This window comes from Phoenix dactylifera, chromosome 9 (genome assembly GCF_009389715.1).
Source record: "Phoenix dactylifera cultivar Barhee BC4 chromosome 9, palm_55x_up_171113_PBpolish2nd_filt_p, whole genome shotgun sequence".
NCBI classification, from domain to species: Eukaryota; Viridiplantae; Streptophyta; class Magnoliopsida; order Arecales; family Arecaceae; genus Phoenix; species Phoenix dactylifera.
Window position 1 is genome coordinate 4748789 of NC_052400.1, and position 17886 is coordinate 4766674.

Here is a 17886-nt window from a genome sequence, read left to right on the forward strand (position 1 = left end):
ATCAAGCTAGATGCTAATCCTAATTGAAGGCTTGAGGCCACGGAATTGCCCAATCATACATACAACACAGTTCATGTCAGTGAATCAACAACAGGTAAAATGACCAGAGGCCAAGATTGTCATGTGTAGACAATCTAAAGACAAGATAAATATATTTGGGTGAAGTTAAAACAAGGCCATCACATGGCCAAATTAGAAAGCTAAACTGATCCACTTGCACACTAAACCAAGTTCTCTGCCAGTTTGAAGAAGACTAACTTAATCCACAAAATTTTCCATATAAACTTATTAACAATCATACCTCCAGCCAAATAGAAGTAGTTTCATTTCCAGTGAACAAGTACTGACCAATGAATATTGTGTCTCCTGGCTTCACTGACTGCAAAAGATAAATTAAGTTTGCATATAACGAGATATTGGAAAGAACAAATTAAACAAGCTTTCAACTACACTGAACGCACAATTGAACTACAAAACTGAAGTGAATTAAATAATTTGAACTTCTTATTTAGTCAATTATCATAGCTGATGTTCAGCTGCATATTTGCAGACCTGGATAGCTTCACAATATTTATGATATATTAGTAAATCAGAAACTGGAAATAACATAAATGATGGCATCAAAATGAATGGCCAAGAGAAGCTTCAGCATAATAAATTCGTTATCTAGATCTAATGTTCCACTGAGAATAGGAGAGGTATGAACTACAGGTGGATTAAGCAATGATGAGCTTTCAAAGCATTGTGTGATTACCAGAATACCAAAAGAAAATTAAAAAATTACAAGAAAACAAATGCCTATATCATGTGGGTCAGAATGTTGAGGTAGATATGAGGCAAAAAAGGCAGAAAGTATTTACAAGTTAGTGCATTTAAGGGAAACGGGTCTATTAGTCAGGACATCTTGGGAAACTGTCCTTAAGCAAGTATATTAAATGGAAGAAAACGTGTAAAATAAGATAAAAAGGTACCAGCTTTAACAAGTATATTAGTATGATGCTCAAAATTGATCAACCATCCCAGAAGGATGATAAAAGGCATCTTGTTTTCATTCTTTCTTGCTTTCTTTTTTGGTTGGAGCAAATGACTGGTCCACAAAAGAAAGGAAACAGTTTGACTTGAACCAGTAATAACCAGCTTCCCAAACTGGAAAAGCTAAACCAAAAAATCAGTCCCAAAACCAGAAAGAGCCCTCTGTTAATCACTTATCCAACAACTAGATATCTATAGCCGCAAAAATACAAAACCCGCAAATTTAGCAAGTTCTTCATAAATTTGTGCTTTCATATAAATTTATTCTCACAAATCACAGGGTTTTATGTATCCAAACTATCGACACAATCTAAGGGTAACGAAACCTTAGAAATATCAGATGTCTTTTTAGAATCTTGCAAAACCAAATTAACTTACACTCCACTCAAGAATCATTGAAGCCGATTGATGGACATCTATCATACATCTCTATGGCCAAAGTCAATGCCCAAGCATCAGGAACCACTAGATAGTTACAACAGTTTTAGGTGGACCTCTTCTTGTTCACAAACTTGCAGTATACATCATCAGCCATACACATAATAAGTAAAGTTGTCCTTACCTATGGACTACATAAAGCCTTGTACTTTTAGTGAGTGCAACATGACATTTTTTTTCCATATCATCACAAGAATGGACTTATAAACCCTACATTAGAAGAGAAACTTTGAAACTATTTCACATTGAGAATGCCCTCTTCAGTCTAACTCTAAGCCTAAAAACGGACCTTTGCCTCTTGCTGACTCTCACAAAGTTCCAAGGAAATTTAATTGCAAAGATGCATCTTTTAGTTTCCTTTTTCTCATTGGCTCTCAACAAATAAATCAATTTCATTATCTGCATTGGCATAATAATTGAGTTGCACCTTTTGGGGAAATAAAAGAGGAACAAAATACTAAAAAGGGATTTTAGCACAGGATCTATGCATTGCATACATTTTCACCACATTTTATGTACCTTCTATAAGAACCTTTCTATATCCGTGATGCCTTTCCACATACTAGACATACTGCACTAAGCTAATGCACTAGATATGAGGCATATGCTCGAATTCCTATAACCTTTAAATTCCACACAATTCTAGTCTTGTAAGTACAACCTTTCTACTTGGGCCGCCCAACCATCTGTTGAGTAGTGTTTCAAATCATATTTATGACCTAAACTAGACCATTCTACCTAACGTTCTGGATACAAGCCAATAGAGTAAGTGAATCATCAATAAGGTTAGTGACCAAGGTTAGCCGGTATCGGGACCCATACCAGTTGGCTACAGTCGGTAATATACCGATACACAAGACATTGTTGGCATTCCTGTTCCGTACCGGCACATCCTTTTTTTATTTTTTTAAGATTCGATAAAAAAATAATTTTTTTGATTTTTTTGATTTTTTGAATGATTTTTTTAATGTTTCTATCACCTTGGTACACCCTAAATGCTTCTTCATGTTTGAGTGATTTTTCTGGGTTACCATGGCATTGCTCTAAAATAATACTACCTTGGAAAGGTAAAAACTTATCAAACCAATGTCATTAGGTTTGCTAACTCTAGAATTTTGCGTTAAAGTCATGCCGAAACCAAACTATAAAGAAAAAAGGCAACGATCATAAATTTGCACAATCGTTGGCTTTGCACGCTAGAAGAAGCAACATAAAATATCCTAAAATCAATTAGTAAGATACAAAATATAAAATAATACAATCAACTATATATTTTATAGTACAACATACACACCAACATCTAGAATCTCGTCAAATGGAATCTCTAGTAAATATCTGGATTATTAGTATAATCAAGAGGTACATCAGCCCACCCCTATAACCAAGCGGCATTGTAGTCTTGTACGCTCATCCCATAAGTTATGCACTCTGGGTTATAACCTGTCTTGGATCTCTCACATAAGCTCTAACTCTAAGAGATGTCCTCCGGCTGATAATACGGCTATAGAGAAGCCCATCCAAATATGCCAGAAGCAAAATTCGATCCGTAAAGTGCTCCAAGCTGCGTAGAGTAGTAGCCACTGAAAGACAATGCCTCAGATGCACCATATCTATATCCATATGGGTCATAAGCTGCCTGTAGCTGCGGGTAATAGGATCCAACATACGATTTGAAATCTAATACGTCTATAAATCCTACTCTGCATACAATGTCATCTGCAGCTACATCATATCCTCCTGAATGATCTCGAGGAGCTCGTCTTCTATATGCAATCATATCCTCACGAGCTCTACTAGCTCATGCACCATGGTCCCTATCCTATACAGCATACGTAAAATAGGACTCACCGGTGAACTGAAGATCATTCTACGGTTGTCTCATAAATAATGGTTTCATATCCTCCACTCCCACCCTTGCCACCAAATCCATGATCACCAAAACTGCCAACGCTACTCTCCATAGTCTCTAAATCTGTGTGAACTAACTCCTCCACTCTCTTTGTTAGGGATGCAACTGTCTTTTCTTTTCCTTTTAGGCTATGCTAACAAGCTACCTGCTTTCCCCCTATGACCAAGGTCTGTTGAACCGTCGGAATAGATTGGTTCAACCTGTACCGTACCGTACCGGCCGGCATCAGTACAATACAGCCATAGAATTCGGTCCCGACCTCCTTTGAGGTAAAGGAGGTCAGAACCGAACGATTTCTTGCCCGTACCGGTGCAAACCAGTACGGTTCACATCAGTACAAGCCCGATACTTGTGCGAACTGCACCGGTTCGCACCGGTACTCGTGGAGAAGAAGAGGAAGAAAGAAGAGGAAGAAGAGGAAGAAAGAAGAGGAAGAAGAAGAGAAGACTACTTGTCGAAGGGGCTCTTTCTTCCTCCCGAGCACCTCGCGGGGAAGAAAACCTTCCTTGCTCGCGGAAGAAGAGGGGAAAGAGAGGAGAGGAGGAGAGAGGGGAAGAAAAGAGAATGACTCGAAAAGAAGAAGAGAAGGGAAAAGAAAGAAGAAAAAAAGAGAGACCGGGCAGCACGCCCGCGCGTGAGGGTGCAAGCACGAGTGGGGAAACGTATCCCCAATTCGCGCCCACGCGCGTTCCATGCGGTGCGCACCGCGCGTCCACGCACAGCGCACGGTTCCCCATGCAAGCTCACCGCACGGGGCAGCCCACGTGGGCTTTTAATGCATCAAAGTGGCATTTAATGCCACCCTGTGGCATAATACAGACGCGCGCGCGTCCACGTCTTTTTTTTTTTGAACCGGTTCGGTACCGGTCTCCACCGATACGTCGGTTCGATCGGTACCACGTACCTTGTCCGTGACAATTTCTATCAAACTATGTTGGGAGAATGAATGTTGCCCTCCTGATTGAGTCGACCGGATAACGTGGTGACCGCGTTTAAGCAACTCCTAGTCTAGAAGGATGTCTCGGACATGGAATCATATAATAATTGGCTTCCCAATGACCCATGTGGCTATGGCTGATCAGCTGAAAGCATACGTAGAATGTTGCAATCTACCCATTGCTCTGCATTCACTCTAGCCTTATTGGCTATTAGTCATGAAGGCGATCCTAGCTCATTAAACTCTGACTCCTGCAACTGGCCCATAAGACATCCGATCATGAATCCATCATTCAACTACAAAAGTATTGAAGAAAATTACATATAAGATGGTATCATATTAGTAACTATCTAACGTCAAGTAATAGTTATCATTGATATCTAATATACTTGGATTCATACTTTCTTACTTATGACAACCGTCAAGATTCCAATGATGTTAGTGCCCTCCCTAAATATTTTTCTCTGTAAAAAAGATACATGTTATAATATGTTAAAAATTGAAGACACAAGTTAACTTACACATGCTACTTAAATTAACTTAAGTAATAGTTATCGTTAATATCTAATATATCTAGATTCAAACTTTCTTACTTACGACAGCTGTCAAGACTCCAATAATGTTAGTGTCCTCCCTAAATATTTTTTTTTTGCGAAAAAGATACAAATTATAATATGTTAATAATTGAAGATACAAATTAGCTTACACATACCACTCAAGTTAACCTACCTCTTGTAGACACATCCACAACTTATGAAACAGGCTCCATCTTATACATCACATAACATAGGGCGACCAAAGGTTCCTCTCCCAAATTGATCCTAGGTACGGTGTACTGGAACCTCGGATTCAGATACTAAGCTGCAAATAGAGTTCATAATTGTTTTACTAAAATTACACAAACACAAGGGCAGTCAAATTTTTAATATTCTTTCTTACCTACCAGATGTAAGTCTCTATCTATTTGGTGGTCCCACCACTGCTCAACAATATTGATTACTCCTGAGCATGGTTCGGATCTGCCTCTTTGATCTAATTCTTTACCCACTCTACTATATGATATAAGAAGCCCATTTGGGGATACCTCTCGCCAAGATTTGTTGTACTGGGTCTGGTAGGCGTACCGGTCGCCTACCGGATCGGTACGGTTTCAGTTCGTTTCGAAACCGGCCGGTACAAACCGGCCAGCTCTTTCTCGCCGGAGCCAAAGAAGAAGAGAAGGAGAGAGCGCGCGGAGAAGAGAGGGAGGAAGGAGACCCATGGCCGCCATCGGAGAGCCACGGAGGGGCGGCGGAGGCCGAAGGGGTGGCGAAGCCCTTGGGGGGGCGGGGGAACCCGTAAGGGCAAGGCGGAGGCCGCAACCGCGGCTTTTTAATTTGGAAATTTTTAAGTGAAGTCGGCACCCGCAGGCTCCGCCGCCCCCCCCCCGGCCTCCGCTGCCCCTCCGCGGCTCTCCAATGGCGGCCACGGATCTCCTCCCTCCCTCTCCTCTTCACCTTCTTCATCTCTGGCACAGAACCGGCCCGTACCGATTTTTACTGCTCTGGCGTACCAATTACAGGCCGGACTAGTCCAAACCGGCCGGTATGGGCCGGCTCGTCAGACCTTGCCTCTCATTGTCCATACCCTGAAACACTTCATATAATGGCTTCATAGCCTTTACTATCTTTTTAGCCTGCTACTAGAATATCTGCCTCGTCATCAAGTTCTCCATATGGCTCCCCTCAGTACCTATCCTCGCAAATCTACTCCTACCACTTGGCACTAACAAACATCTGACATAGACCTCCTTTCATCTCAAGAAGGCTATCAAGTGTACCGACAAACTTTTGAATTATCCAATACGTAGTACTAAATTTTTTATTTTTTAACTAATTATATATTTTTAGTAATTTTTAAATTAAAAATAATTTATAAATACTAAATTTTCAGAAAATTAATTTGAGCTCAGATTTATATAGAATTCTACCATAGATGCTACATATATTTTTTTAAATCCCGTAGGCAAGATTCGCCGAACCGGTACCAGTAGGCATACTAGTGGCCTATCAGACCGGTTCAGTACCGATTCATAATGGTGCCGAACCGGTCTGCTACCTAGCATGCGAGAGCGCACTTGCGTGGTTCCCCATGCATGCCCACGCGGCCGCACCATCCAACGCGAGGGCACGCATACAAGTGCGAACCATGCCCGCGCGGGCGCACCACCCAACGCAAGGGCGCGTGTACCGATGCGAACCAGATCGGTTCGCACTTGTACGCCTCTGTACCGCTCGCACTTGTACGCCTCTGTACCGCTCGATTCCGGTCCCAAAGAGGTTGGAACCGTTTTCCACTGTCGTACCGTACCGGTCAGAGACCGGACCGGTCCGGTACGAGCTGAGCCAGCGCATACCATGCCCTTAGGCATGCATCAGAGGTTACTTATTTCTCAGTTTTATTCGAATTTTGCATCCAAACTTGCATAAATATATACCAAATTTAGATTGAGAATAGCTTACATGCCCCTAAACAGACTTCTAATTTTACAGTTATTTTCTGAATTTTATTTTTTAAATTTTTTAATTCAAAATTATATTTTTAATTAAAAAACTATAAATTTAACAAAAATTAAAAATTTTAGTCTCATTGTGTAGATCATCCATTGATCTACAACATAGCATAAAATCATTCCAAAATCAAAAATTTTGATATGACCTCTCCTCATTTTCAATTTTTTGGCATTTTTCAACATTGAAAAAAAAGACGGAAGAAATGAGGTGGCGGATAACCATCTTATCTTGTTTTGGGTTGGATCCTCCTTTGATTGTCGAAATCACAAAGTTTTTGGCGAAATAGGAGGGGGGAGGTTTGTAAATGTAAGGGAAGAAAGGCCTGAGAAGACTCGGGAGGCCTTCTCAGGCCTCTCTATTTTTGAAAGAGAGAAGACAAACCGGTGCAAACCGAGCAATTCGAATCGGTTCAAACCGGTGTGAACCGAGCAATTCATGGCTTTTCTCAAAAAAACCAGCTGAACCATGCCAAATCAGTTCGGTACGAGATGAGCCAAGCGTTTCGGCCAGGTTCGGCATACCAAGCTAGTGACCACCCCTAAGTTCGGTATCAAATTTCTAATGAGAAAAGTATGATCAATTACAAGAACACCAAAACCATAATTTCAAAAACATAAGTCTTCATCACTCACGTGTATATAACCAATATGCTGTCATCTTGAGATTGAAGGCTAATTAACAACTTCATCATAAAGAAACACTACCATCATTGAATCACAATTGAGCCAAAGTTCAGCAATCATGTTAAATTAGAAATAGCATCTCTAGCCTTCTTTAATGTGTTGATTGGTACATTCGTATGGACATTGACAAACATGAATAGATCAAGCAACCTTTGCAAAGGCCTCTTTAAGCTTCAAAGAATCTTAAAGGCACCACTTACGATAATGAAGATGCTGTAAACATTGATGTCGGAGTTGAACAGGTAGTCCAGTATACCCTGTCCAACTTCACCCATAGGGCATAGCAGGTCAACATCACACTATACAACTGCCGAAAAACAACACAAGCCATCAAACCAGTTATTTGAACCGGACAGCTCATTTGACCTGAACCGCCTTGTTATGAAGGAAAAGAAAAAAGTGAAATTGAAACCCTAACCAATACGATCTGATCCCAGTTTGATCTCTCTCATCCTTCCTCTTGCTCTTCCTTTTTGGCCTCTATCTATCATGGCCCCTTCAAAACTGGGCAATGCTATTGTTGAGCTATCTCAGAATAGGACAAAGCTAGTAATAAAGAAGAAGCCGCCACCTTCAGGCCACTAGGGGAGAAAAGGCTTTCTAGTGGGGCTTGAAGGTTATCGCATTGGCTTAAGGGGTTCATCTCCTCAATTGAGTGGAAGGAGTCCTAAGAATCTTGCTAGAGAGATAGAAGGAGAGGAAGAGGAGCACTGTTCATTGTCAAGGGAAGAGGAAAGTGGTGTACCGCTGGTTTAAGAACATCTTGTCAGAGATGAGACCAGCCATTCACCACTAGTCCTTCGCTCTCTTCCTCTTGAGCCTGCTCCTGTTTTTCTCATGAGATAAGACTTGTAAATCAGGGGTTGGGTTTTAACAGCTGTTAAAAGATCCAAGTGGTCAAACCATGGTTTTATGCAGTCGAAAATTGAACAGTAACCTTGAATATAAAGCATGTTGAATGGGTCAATGGTTTAAAAACACTAATTGGTAGTACTGCTAATCTTATTACACCATAAGTTTAAGAATTCTAACCTCTTATTACTTGTCAAATGGAACTCAACACATGTCATATTACTCCAATTTCTTGTGAACACTCAAGCAACCAAAATACAATCTAGCATAGATCCACTTTTTATGAGGGAGTTGCTTAAGATTAATGGTTTTTCATAATGTTTTATGAAACCTTGTGAGTAACTTTACAAAGTCGTGTTTAGAATCTCACATACAATTTTACAATACTATTTAATCTTTCTACACTTCTTTAGGTACTTCATGCTATCAAGAAGAAGGGGATTAAGAATAAACAATTGAAAATCATTGGTGAAACAATTTAAATGTATTTACATTCACACCATCTACATCATCTCCTAAGTATTACGTAAAAGAGGAATATGTATATCAAGATTCCATATGGGCTGGAGATTTCACTCCCAAACATATGGTTAACAATTAGTTAGAAAAAAACATCATACACTTGCAGAAGCCCCATCTTGCCATTATATATGATGAGAACTTCAGTGTTCAATGAGAACCTATCCATAAGAAACCTATTGATAAAAAATAAATGAAAATTTACAGGTTTTTGGCCACGTTCACCATATCCAAAGTTGATATCAAATGAGATGACTCTAGAGTCCAGACAATAAGATGTGAAGCTAAGGACTTTTTGTTAAACTCCTCTTTCAGCTATATTTCATTGAGAATTGGAAGATGTGCTGGCACGGAGATTAGGAATATAATGTTTATTCCTCGGACCTATATTTTTGGCTAGACCTTCCTACAGGGAAGATTCTTTACCAACATGATTCGTTATACTGGCCTGAATTATGCGGTACGGAGCATATCGTACTATACCCCGGTTCAGTACCGGTACCTGGTACGGATGGTGTGAAGACCCGTGCGGGCGTGTGTTTAGTCCCACATTGGTTATTCGCTGGATAGATCTTGCGTACTTATACAGGATCAAAGAACCCAAATAATATCTTCCGGCTAGCCATTTTGGGTGAGGTCCTGGGTTGTTACAAATGGTATCAGAGCGGACTCGGCCCATAACCTATGTGGACTAGGGAACACTGCAGCACGGATCCATTGGGACTAACCACAGGCCAATCGTGGTATTTGTGATTTGATTTGAATAGATATGAACCCTTAGTCTGACGAAGACGTCAGGGCTTGAACGGGGGAAGTATGTGAGGATCCGTGCGGGCGTGTGTTTAGTCCCACATCGATTATTCGCTGGGTAGATCTTGGGTACTTATACAGGATCAAGGAACCCAAATAATACCTTCCGGCTAGCCATTTTGGGTGAGATCCTGGGTTGTTACAAATGGTATCATGCTAAGGGTTCAAATCCATTCAAATATAATCACAAACACCACGATCAGCCCGTGGTCAGCTCCAATAGATCCGTGCTGCAGTGTCTCCTAGTCCATATAGGTTATGAGCCGGATCCGCTCTGATACCATTTGTAACAACCCAGGACCTTACCCAAAATGGCTAGCTAGAAGTTATTATTTAGGTTCCTTGATCCTGTATAAGTACCCAAGATCTATCAAGCGAATAACCGATGTGGGACTAAACACATGCCCGCACGGATCCTCACATACTCCTCCCGTTTAAGCCCTGACGTCCTCGTAGGCTAAGGGTTCAAATCTAATCATAAACACCACGATCAATCCATGGTCAGCTCCAATATATCTGTGCTGCAGTGTCCCCTAGTCCACATAGGTTATGGGCCGAGTCCGCTCTGATACAATTTGTAACCCAGGACCTCACCCAAAATGGCTAGCCGAAAGGTATTATTTGGGTTCTTTGATCCTATATAAGTACCCAAGATCTACCCAGCGAATAACCGATGTGGGACTAAACACACGCCCGCACGGGTCCTCACATACTTCCCCCGTTCAAGCCCTGACGTCCTCGTCAGACTAAGGATTCATATCTATTCAAATTAAATCACAAACACCACGATTGGCCCGTGGTCAGCCCCAATGGATCCGTGCTGCAGTGTCCCCTAGTCCACATAGGTTATCGGCCGGATCCTCTCTGATACCATTTGCAACAACCCAGGACCTCACCCAAAATGGCTAGCCGGAAGTTATTATTTGGGTTCCTTGATCCTCACATATGTGAGGACCCGTACGGGCATGTGTTTAGTCCCACATCGGTTATTCGCTGGGTAGATCTTGGGTACTTATACAGGATCAAGGAACCCAAATAATAACTTCCGGCTAGCCATTTTGGGTAAGATCCTGAGTTGTTGCAAATGGTATCAGAGCGGACCCGGCCCATAACCTATGTGGACTAGGGGACACTGCAGCACGGATCCATTGGGGCTAACCACGAGCCAATCGTGGTGTTTGTGATTAGATTTGAATAGATTTGAACCAGCCTGATGAGAATGTCAGAGCTTGAACGGGAGGAGTATGTGAGGACCCGTACGGACGTGTGTTAGTCCCACATCGGTTATTCGCTGGGTAGATCTTGGGTACTTATACAGGATCAATGAACCTAAATAATAACTTCCGGCTAGCCATTTTGGGTGAGATCCTGGGTTGTCACAAATGGTATCAGAGCGGACCCGGCCCATAACCTATGTGGACTAGGGGACACTGCAGCACGGATCTATTGGGGCTGACCACGGGCCAATCGTGGTGTTTGTGATTAGATTTGAATAGATATAAACCCTTAGCCTGACGAGGACGTCAGGGCTTGAACGGGGGAGTATGTGAGGACCCGTGCGGGCGTGTGTTTAGTCCCACATCGAGTATTCGCTGGGTAGATCTTGGGTACTTATACAGGATCAAGGAACCTAAATAATACCTTCCGGCTAGCCATTTTAGGTGAGGTCCTGGGTTGTTACAAATGGTATCAAAGCGGATCCGGCCCATAATCTATGTGAACTAGGGGACACTGCAGCACGGATTTATTGGAGCTGACCACGGGCCAATCGTGGTGTTTGTGATTAAATTTGAATAGATTTGAACCCTTAGCCTGACGAGGACGTCAGAACTTGAACGGAAGGAGTATGTGAGGATCCATGCGGGCGTGTGTTTAGTCCCACATCGGTTATTCGCTGGATAGATCTTGGGTACTTATACAGGATTAAGGAACCTAAATAATAACTTCCGGGTAGCCATTTTGGGTGATCCTGGGTTGTTACAAATGGTATCAGAGCGGATCCGGCCCATAACCTATGTGGACTAGGAGACACTGCAGCACGGATCTATTGGAGCTGACCACGGACTGATCGTGGTGTTTGTGATTATATTTGAATGGATTTGAACCCTTAGCATGACGAGAACGTCAGGGCTTGAACGGAGGGAGTATGTGAGAATCCGTGCGGACGTGTGTTTAGTCCCACATCGGTTATTCGCTGGGTAGATCTTGGGTACTTATACAGGATCAAGAAACCCAAATAATACCTTCCGGCTAGCCATTTTGGGTGAGGTCCTGGGTTGTGACAAATGGTATCAGAGCGGACCCGGCCCATAACTTATGTGAACTAGGGGACACTGCAGCATGGGTCCATTGGGGTTGACCACGGACCGATCGTGGTGTTTGTGATTAGATTTGAATGGATTTGAACCCTTAGCCTGACGAGGACGTCAGGGCTTGAACGGGGGGAGTATGTGAGGATCCGTGCGGGCGTGTGTTTAGTCCCACATCGGTTATTCGCTGGATAGATCTTGGGTACTTATACAGGATCAAGAAACCCAAAACATTACCTTCTGGCTAGCCATTTTGGGTGAGGTCCTGGGTTGAGACAAATAATGTGAGAACCCGTGCGGGCGTGTGTTTAGTCCCACATCGGTTATTCGCTGGGTAGATCTTGGGTACTTATACAGGATCAAGAAATCCAAATAATACCTTCCGGCTAGCCATTTTAAGTGAGGTCCTGGGTTGTTACAAATGGTATCAGAGCGGACCCGGCCCATAACCTATGTGGACTAGGGGGCACTAAAGCACGGATCCATTGGGACTGACCACGAGCCAATCGTGGTGTTTGTGATTAGATTTGAATAGATTTGAACCCTTAGCCTGACGAGGACGTCAGCGCTTGAACGGAGGAGTATGTGATGACCCGTGCGGGCGTGTTTAGTCCCACATCGGTTATTCGCTGGGTAGATCTTGGGTACTTATACAGGATCAAGGAACCCAAATAATACCTTCCGGCTAGCCATTTTGGGTGAGGTCTTGGGTTGTTACAAATGGTATCAGAGCGGACCCAGCCCATAACCTATGTGGACTAGGGGACACTACAGCACGGATCCATTGGGGCTGACCACGAGCCAATCGTGGTGTTTGTGATTAGATTTGAATAGATTTGAACCTTTAGCCTGACGAGAACGTCAGAGCTTGAACGGGGGGAGTATATGAAGACCCGTGCGAACGTGTGTTTAGTCCCACATCGGTTATTCGCTGGGTAGATCTTAGGTACTTATACAGGATCAATGAGCCTAAATAATAACTTCCGGCTAGCTATTTTGGATGAGATCTTGGATTGTTACAGATGGTATACCAACACTCGATATGCCGAAAAAATTTTGTACCATACTGTACCGACAGTGCTAGTGTGGCACCGATACAGGGTCCGATACTGAGCCGCGAACCTTGCTTACCAAAAATGACATTGTTATGAAAGTCTTGCATTTTAGAGTAGAAAAAAATGTAAGTGAAAGATCCCACTGAATCGAATTTGATCCATGAATCTAAGAAATAGTGAGAATTCTTGATTTCTCTCAATATCTCTTGTCCATAGTGCCTACTCTGAATAATCCCCCTTTTGCCGGATTATTATCAATGTAATCATAAAAAGCTAGTTTTTCAGGAATTTTAGACCAAGCTTACACGCTTGAGTAGTCCTATTCTATGTGCAGCTTTTTACTTCGAGCTCTCTCAAATCAAATACTTTAGGAGGGCGAACCATACTAAACATTCTTTATGTATTGGAGAAGAATCTGGAATATGTTAGAAAAAGAGTGTTGACTCATGGAAAAGTATGGAGACACATCTTATCATGAGTATGCTTTTGAACTTAGGAGGATATTCGGTGTACTTTTTTTTTCAGTTCAACAATATTTTCTTCTTGCACTTCTTTTGATCTCCCACCTTTTTTCATTCTCTTGATAAGTGCTATCTTTTTCCTTCTCCTATTTTATCCCTTTGATGATAATGAGCAATCTTTGTTTCAGGTATACTAAAAATAGCCAAAATACACAATGATTTTGGTCAAGATGCACTGCCCATACCAAGTGTACCGCACCATACTAATATTGAACCGAGATTGGGTACGGACACATACTAAGTCTCGGTATGCCAACGCAACCCCATACCAGGCAATACCGATACTATACCAGCATGGTACTAGTACAGGATCCAGTATCGAGGTTACGAACCTAATTTTGGTAGTCTACACTATGAATATTCAAAAAGTCCAATATATGGTCAAAACATCTAAAAATCATATTAACAATGAAACTAATATTAGAATTGGCAAATCTTATTATTTCGTACAGTTTATTTTGAGGATTCCACTCAAAATATATTTATGGACATAACATCTAAAATCAGATTAACAATGAAACTAATATTAAAATTACGAAATCTTATTATTTTGTACATTTTCTTTTGAGGATTCCATTCAAAACATGGTCCATCATAACAACTTGTATTGTCCTATACTGGGCATACCTTACTATTTGTAATTGTAGCGTACCTGTATAATACCAAGGTTTGATACAGGGCAAGGGCTGAACCAGCCTCTACTGGATATAGGTACCTTAATGCTAGCACTGGCTTCTCATTGTGGCCTCTGGTGGCCGACGATGATCTATACACTGGCTCTCTACACCACTGACCCCCTTCCTCCATTATGCTGAGATTGCAAACCATTCCCAAACAACTACGATGTGCTCTGCTAGGTCGGCCTTACCTTGCAGGGCTCATACGCTCAAAGGTCCCTATGTCCTAGCTCCATGTCACACCCTACTGAGGTCGTCATAATCAAGTCAGTGCTACATCTCCATAGCCTCCTTGATGAGCTGGGTGATGATGCAACACCAGCACTAATCAACTTAATGCTAGGCTCGATTTTGTGGCTCTGCACCAAGATCTTGATGATGGCGATGCCTCAACGTAGTGCAGTCATCCACCTTTGGATCCAAAAGAAGCGAAGACAGATCATCCACCTAATAGGGATCACAAAATAATAGGATGATCACTTTGTCAACAAGTAGGGAGAAGAAAAGACGAGAGTATTTTCATCATAAAATATAAAATGGCTTCCTTTGACACTTAAAATAACACCTTTATCATCATCTTCTGACAAAAACTTAACCCCAGGTGTTTCCCGGAATATAGCTTAATATTTTATGTCTTGATTCGTAAGCAGTGATAAGGGAAAGCTTTATACATAATATCGACAAAATATTGGATGCGATTTATAAAAAACCAAATAAACTATTTCTTTGCTCTTAAATTACATTTTAAAGAGAGAAGCATTACGAGGTGCTCTTGTTTCTGTTTTGACTTTCCCCTACTCAAAAGGCTCTATCGCAAACACATCTCCAGCTAGCAATTTTCTTTTTCTTAACCCTTAAAAGGAATGCAACTCAAACTAAATTCTAATGTATGTATATGAATATGCGTATATGCGCTCTCATGTACATGAAATCAACTTAGAATTTAGTTTCTTCCATTTTCTAGTCTCAATTTGCTTATACTCAAGGGTCGGACAGATTGAGAAAACATTCAAGTGGGGAAAATTTGGAATATCATTCTGACAAAAGCCCTAGAAAGAAACATAGAAAGGGCAAACCATAGAATCACTCAAGAAGGATGATACACACAGGAGTCATGCCCAGGTTTCTAATGTTAAGCAAATAGTCCAACTAAGGAGTTAGAATGTTCTCTCCCCATACACTGACTCATTGAATCTCTTCTGCTCTTGTTGGACCATTTGTCTACTTATCTGCTTGATAATGAGGTAGCTGCCTTTTCAGTTTTCCATAAGATTCGTTTCACCTTTTTCTTTCTTGATGTATTTTTTGCTAATTTTCATGAAACAGGAGACAAGATTATGTGGATCTTTTCCTATTATAGCAATATAGCATACAAGGGAAGGGAAATATGCAAGACTCATCAAGAGAATTCAGATCAATAAAAACAGAAGATGAATTAGTAAATAGCTGGAAATTAAAAGTCGACAGCTATTAGCAAACGAATGTAACGGAACATCATCAACATGCGGCAAATAGGTAGCTGGAATACAGTAGCAAATAGGAATGGAGTAAGCATATAGCATGCCAATTCAGCTAAGCACACCAAATTGACTCAAGCCTCATGTGCGGTAAGATATAAGTTTATGAGGTTCACAAAATCATTGTGCATCATCAAATGGCAACAATGAGGACAATGTGAAGAGTGCTACTACCTACCTTTGATAATCCACTAAAGTTTATTGGCAACAGTGCAGACGAAGCTTCATTCTCTTGATCAGGTGTCAGAACAATGAATGAACCGGCCTCAAGTAAGATAGCACGCTCACTTTTATTGACCACCTGCAACTCTGGACCCACTGTGTCTAACATGACCTGAGAGAGTGAGGCACCCAGTGAAATTTAATTTGTTTGGAAAGGCACGAGTATCACGCAGAAGAAAAAAAGCTTACGAAGAACTCTGATCTTAGACAAAGCAGCTTGCATCAGGAGCACCAATCAAGAGCAAAATAAAAAATGACAGAAATATCTTCGTGGGGAGAAAAAATACCATCAATATTCAGGAGGAGCAAGAAGAAGATATGCAGCAAGAACGGGAGTATTATTTTTGAAATCATCTGAGTAAAGATGCTGAAGAAAAAAAGCTTACGAAGAACTCTGATCTTAGACAAAGCAGCTTGCATCAGGAGTACCAATCAAGAGCAAAATAAAAAATGACAGAAATATCTTCGTGGGGAGAAAAAATACCATCAATATTCAGGAGGAGCAAGAAGAAGATATGCAGCAAGAACGGGAGTATTATTTTTGAAATCATCTGAGTAAAGATGCTGATGATTGGTACAGATTAACTCGTTCCTATTACTTGATCCTTAAGTTAAAAGGCCAATGGGCAAACTTACAGCGCACAGTTTTTTGGTGCTCTTGACAGCTTTCTTCAGGTTCTCCATGGTTTCCTGGTGGTAATCTATGTCCCCCCATGAGAAGTCGAAGCGTGCCACTGCCACGAGAAGATTCCATTATATGATCCAGAGCCCACTAAATAGAAGCATTCAATACTAAGCTAACGCAAGCTTCCCCTTATGAATGCTTGAAAAATAGGCACAAAACATCCAAATGGAGGCAAGCTTCAAATACAACAAAATGAAGCAAGAGAGAAGAGAGAAAAATATATATAAAAATCAAAAGTAGATGCATACCGGACATTCCAGCCATGAGGCAAGCAGATATCACCTCGACGCTTCGGGACTTTGGACCCAGCGTCCCGACGATCTTGGTCATCGCAGGGAAGAAACTCTGCAGCAACGAATACCAAATCAAAGGTTAGTGAGGGGACTCCAGCTGCAAATCCTTCACATGCAGAACTCTACCCAAAAGGGGAAAAAAAACGCTGAGACGCGAATCATACAACCACGAAGACGCGCGACAGAGGATCTCAGAAAAAGCGCTAAAATTCGACTAAGATCGAGATAAAGATAAAGAAGAAACCATTAACGAGGAGGGGGGAGGGAAAAAATTTAGGATGGTGGAAGAGGTTGAGAACGAGTTACAGGTTTGGAGGGCTCCAGGATGGAGGCCATCCGGATGGGCTCCTCGAGAAGCAGGCGACCCGAATGCATCTTCTTCTCTCCTGCAGGATGAAGCAAGCAGAAGCAGCTGAAGCAGAACAGGCCTGGCGACCGCCCAAGCAGAAGCAGCTGAAACAGCGGCGAGGGAAGAACAGGGCAAAGAAGAGGGGAAACGGAAAGAAGGCACAAAAGCAGCTTGTTTTCCTTTGCCGTGACTTCATTTATAAATGTATTTTGTCCTGCCATCATCAGTCGGTGTGCGCCTGTCTGCTTCTCTGCTACAGCTCCCGCTAAACCAGGTTGGTCGCATGCGAACGTGTCTGGAATCAAGAAAGAAGGGATGAAAATTTATATTTTAAATGAAATACTGCAAATCCACCGGACGACACCAGATTTCGCACGTTGGTTACTTAAAAAGGGAACTTCTAGAAAACGGAAAGCATCAATTTTTAAACATAATTTTGAAAATTTAAGCAACCAATCAAACAGCATTCGATAATTTATTTTTATAATGGACATATTAGAAAGCATATAAGATGTAACAAAGGCTC

The 17886-nt window shown here is 41.6% G+C and overlaps 1 protein-coding gene across 2 annotated transcripts in view; it reads right to left on the reverse strand.

Annotated features, from left to right (window-relative positions):
• Positions 1–17596, reverse strand: part of LOC103696956 (pyruvate kinase 1, cytosolic-like) — a 34091-nt gene extending 16495 nt beyond the window's left edge. Inside the window, exons 1-5 of one of the 2 annotated variants that reach the window (XM_008778693.3) lie at positions 17318–17596; positions 16967–17063; positions 16670–16767; positions 15990–16145; positions 302–379 (exon numbers count right to left, since the gene is read on the reverse strand). In XM_008778693.3, the coding sequence (XP_008776915.2) occupies positions 302–379; positions 15990–16145; positions 16670–16767; positions 16967–17063; positions 17318–17584 (696 nt within the window). In that variant the 5' untranslated portion in view covers positions 17585–17596. The remainder of the gene's footprint in view (positions 1–301; positions 380–15989; positions 16146–16669; positions 16768–16966; positions 17064–17317) is intronic. The other variant, XM_008778694.4, reaches the window with a different exon arrangement.
• Positions 17597–17886: the final 290 nt, after the last annotated feature.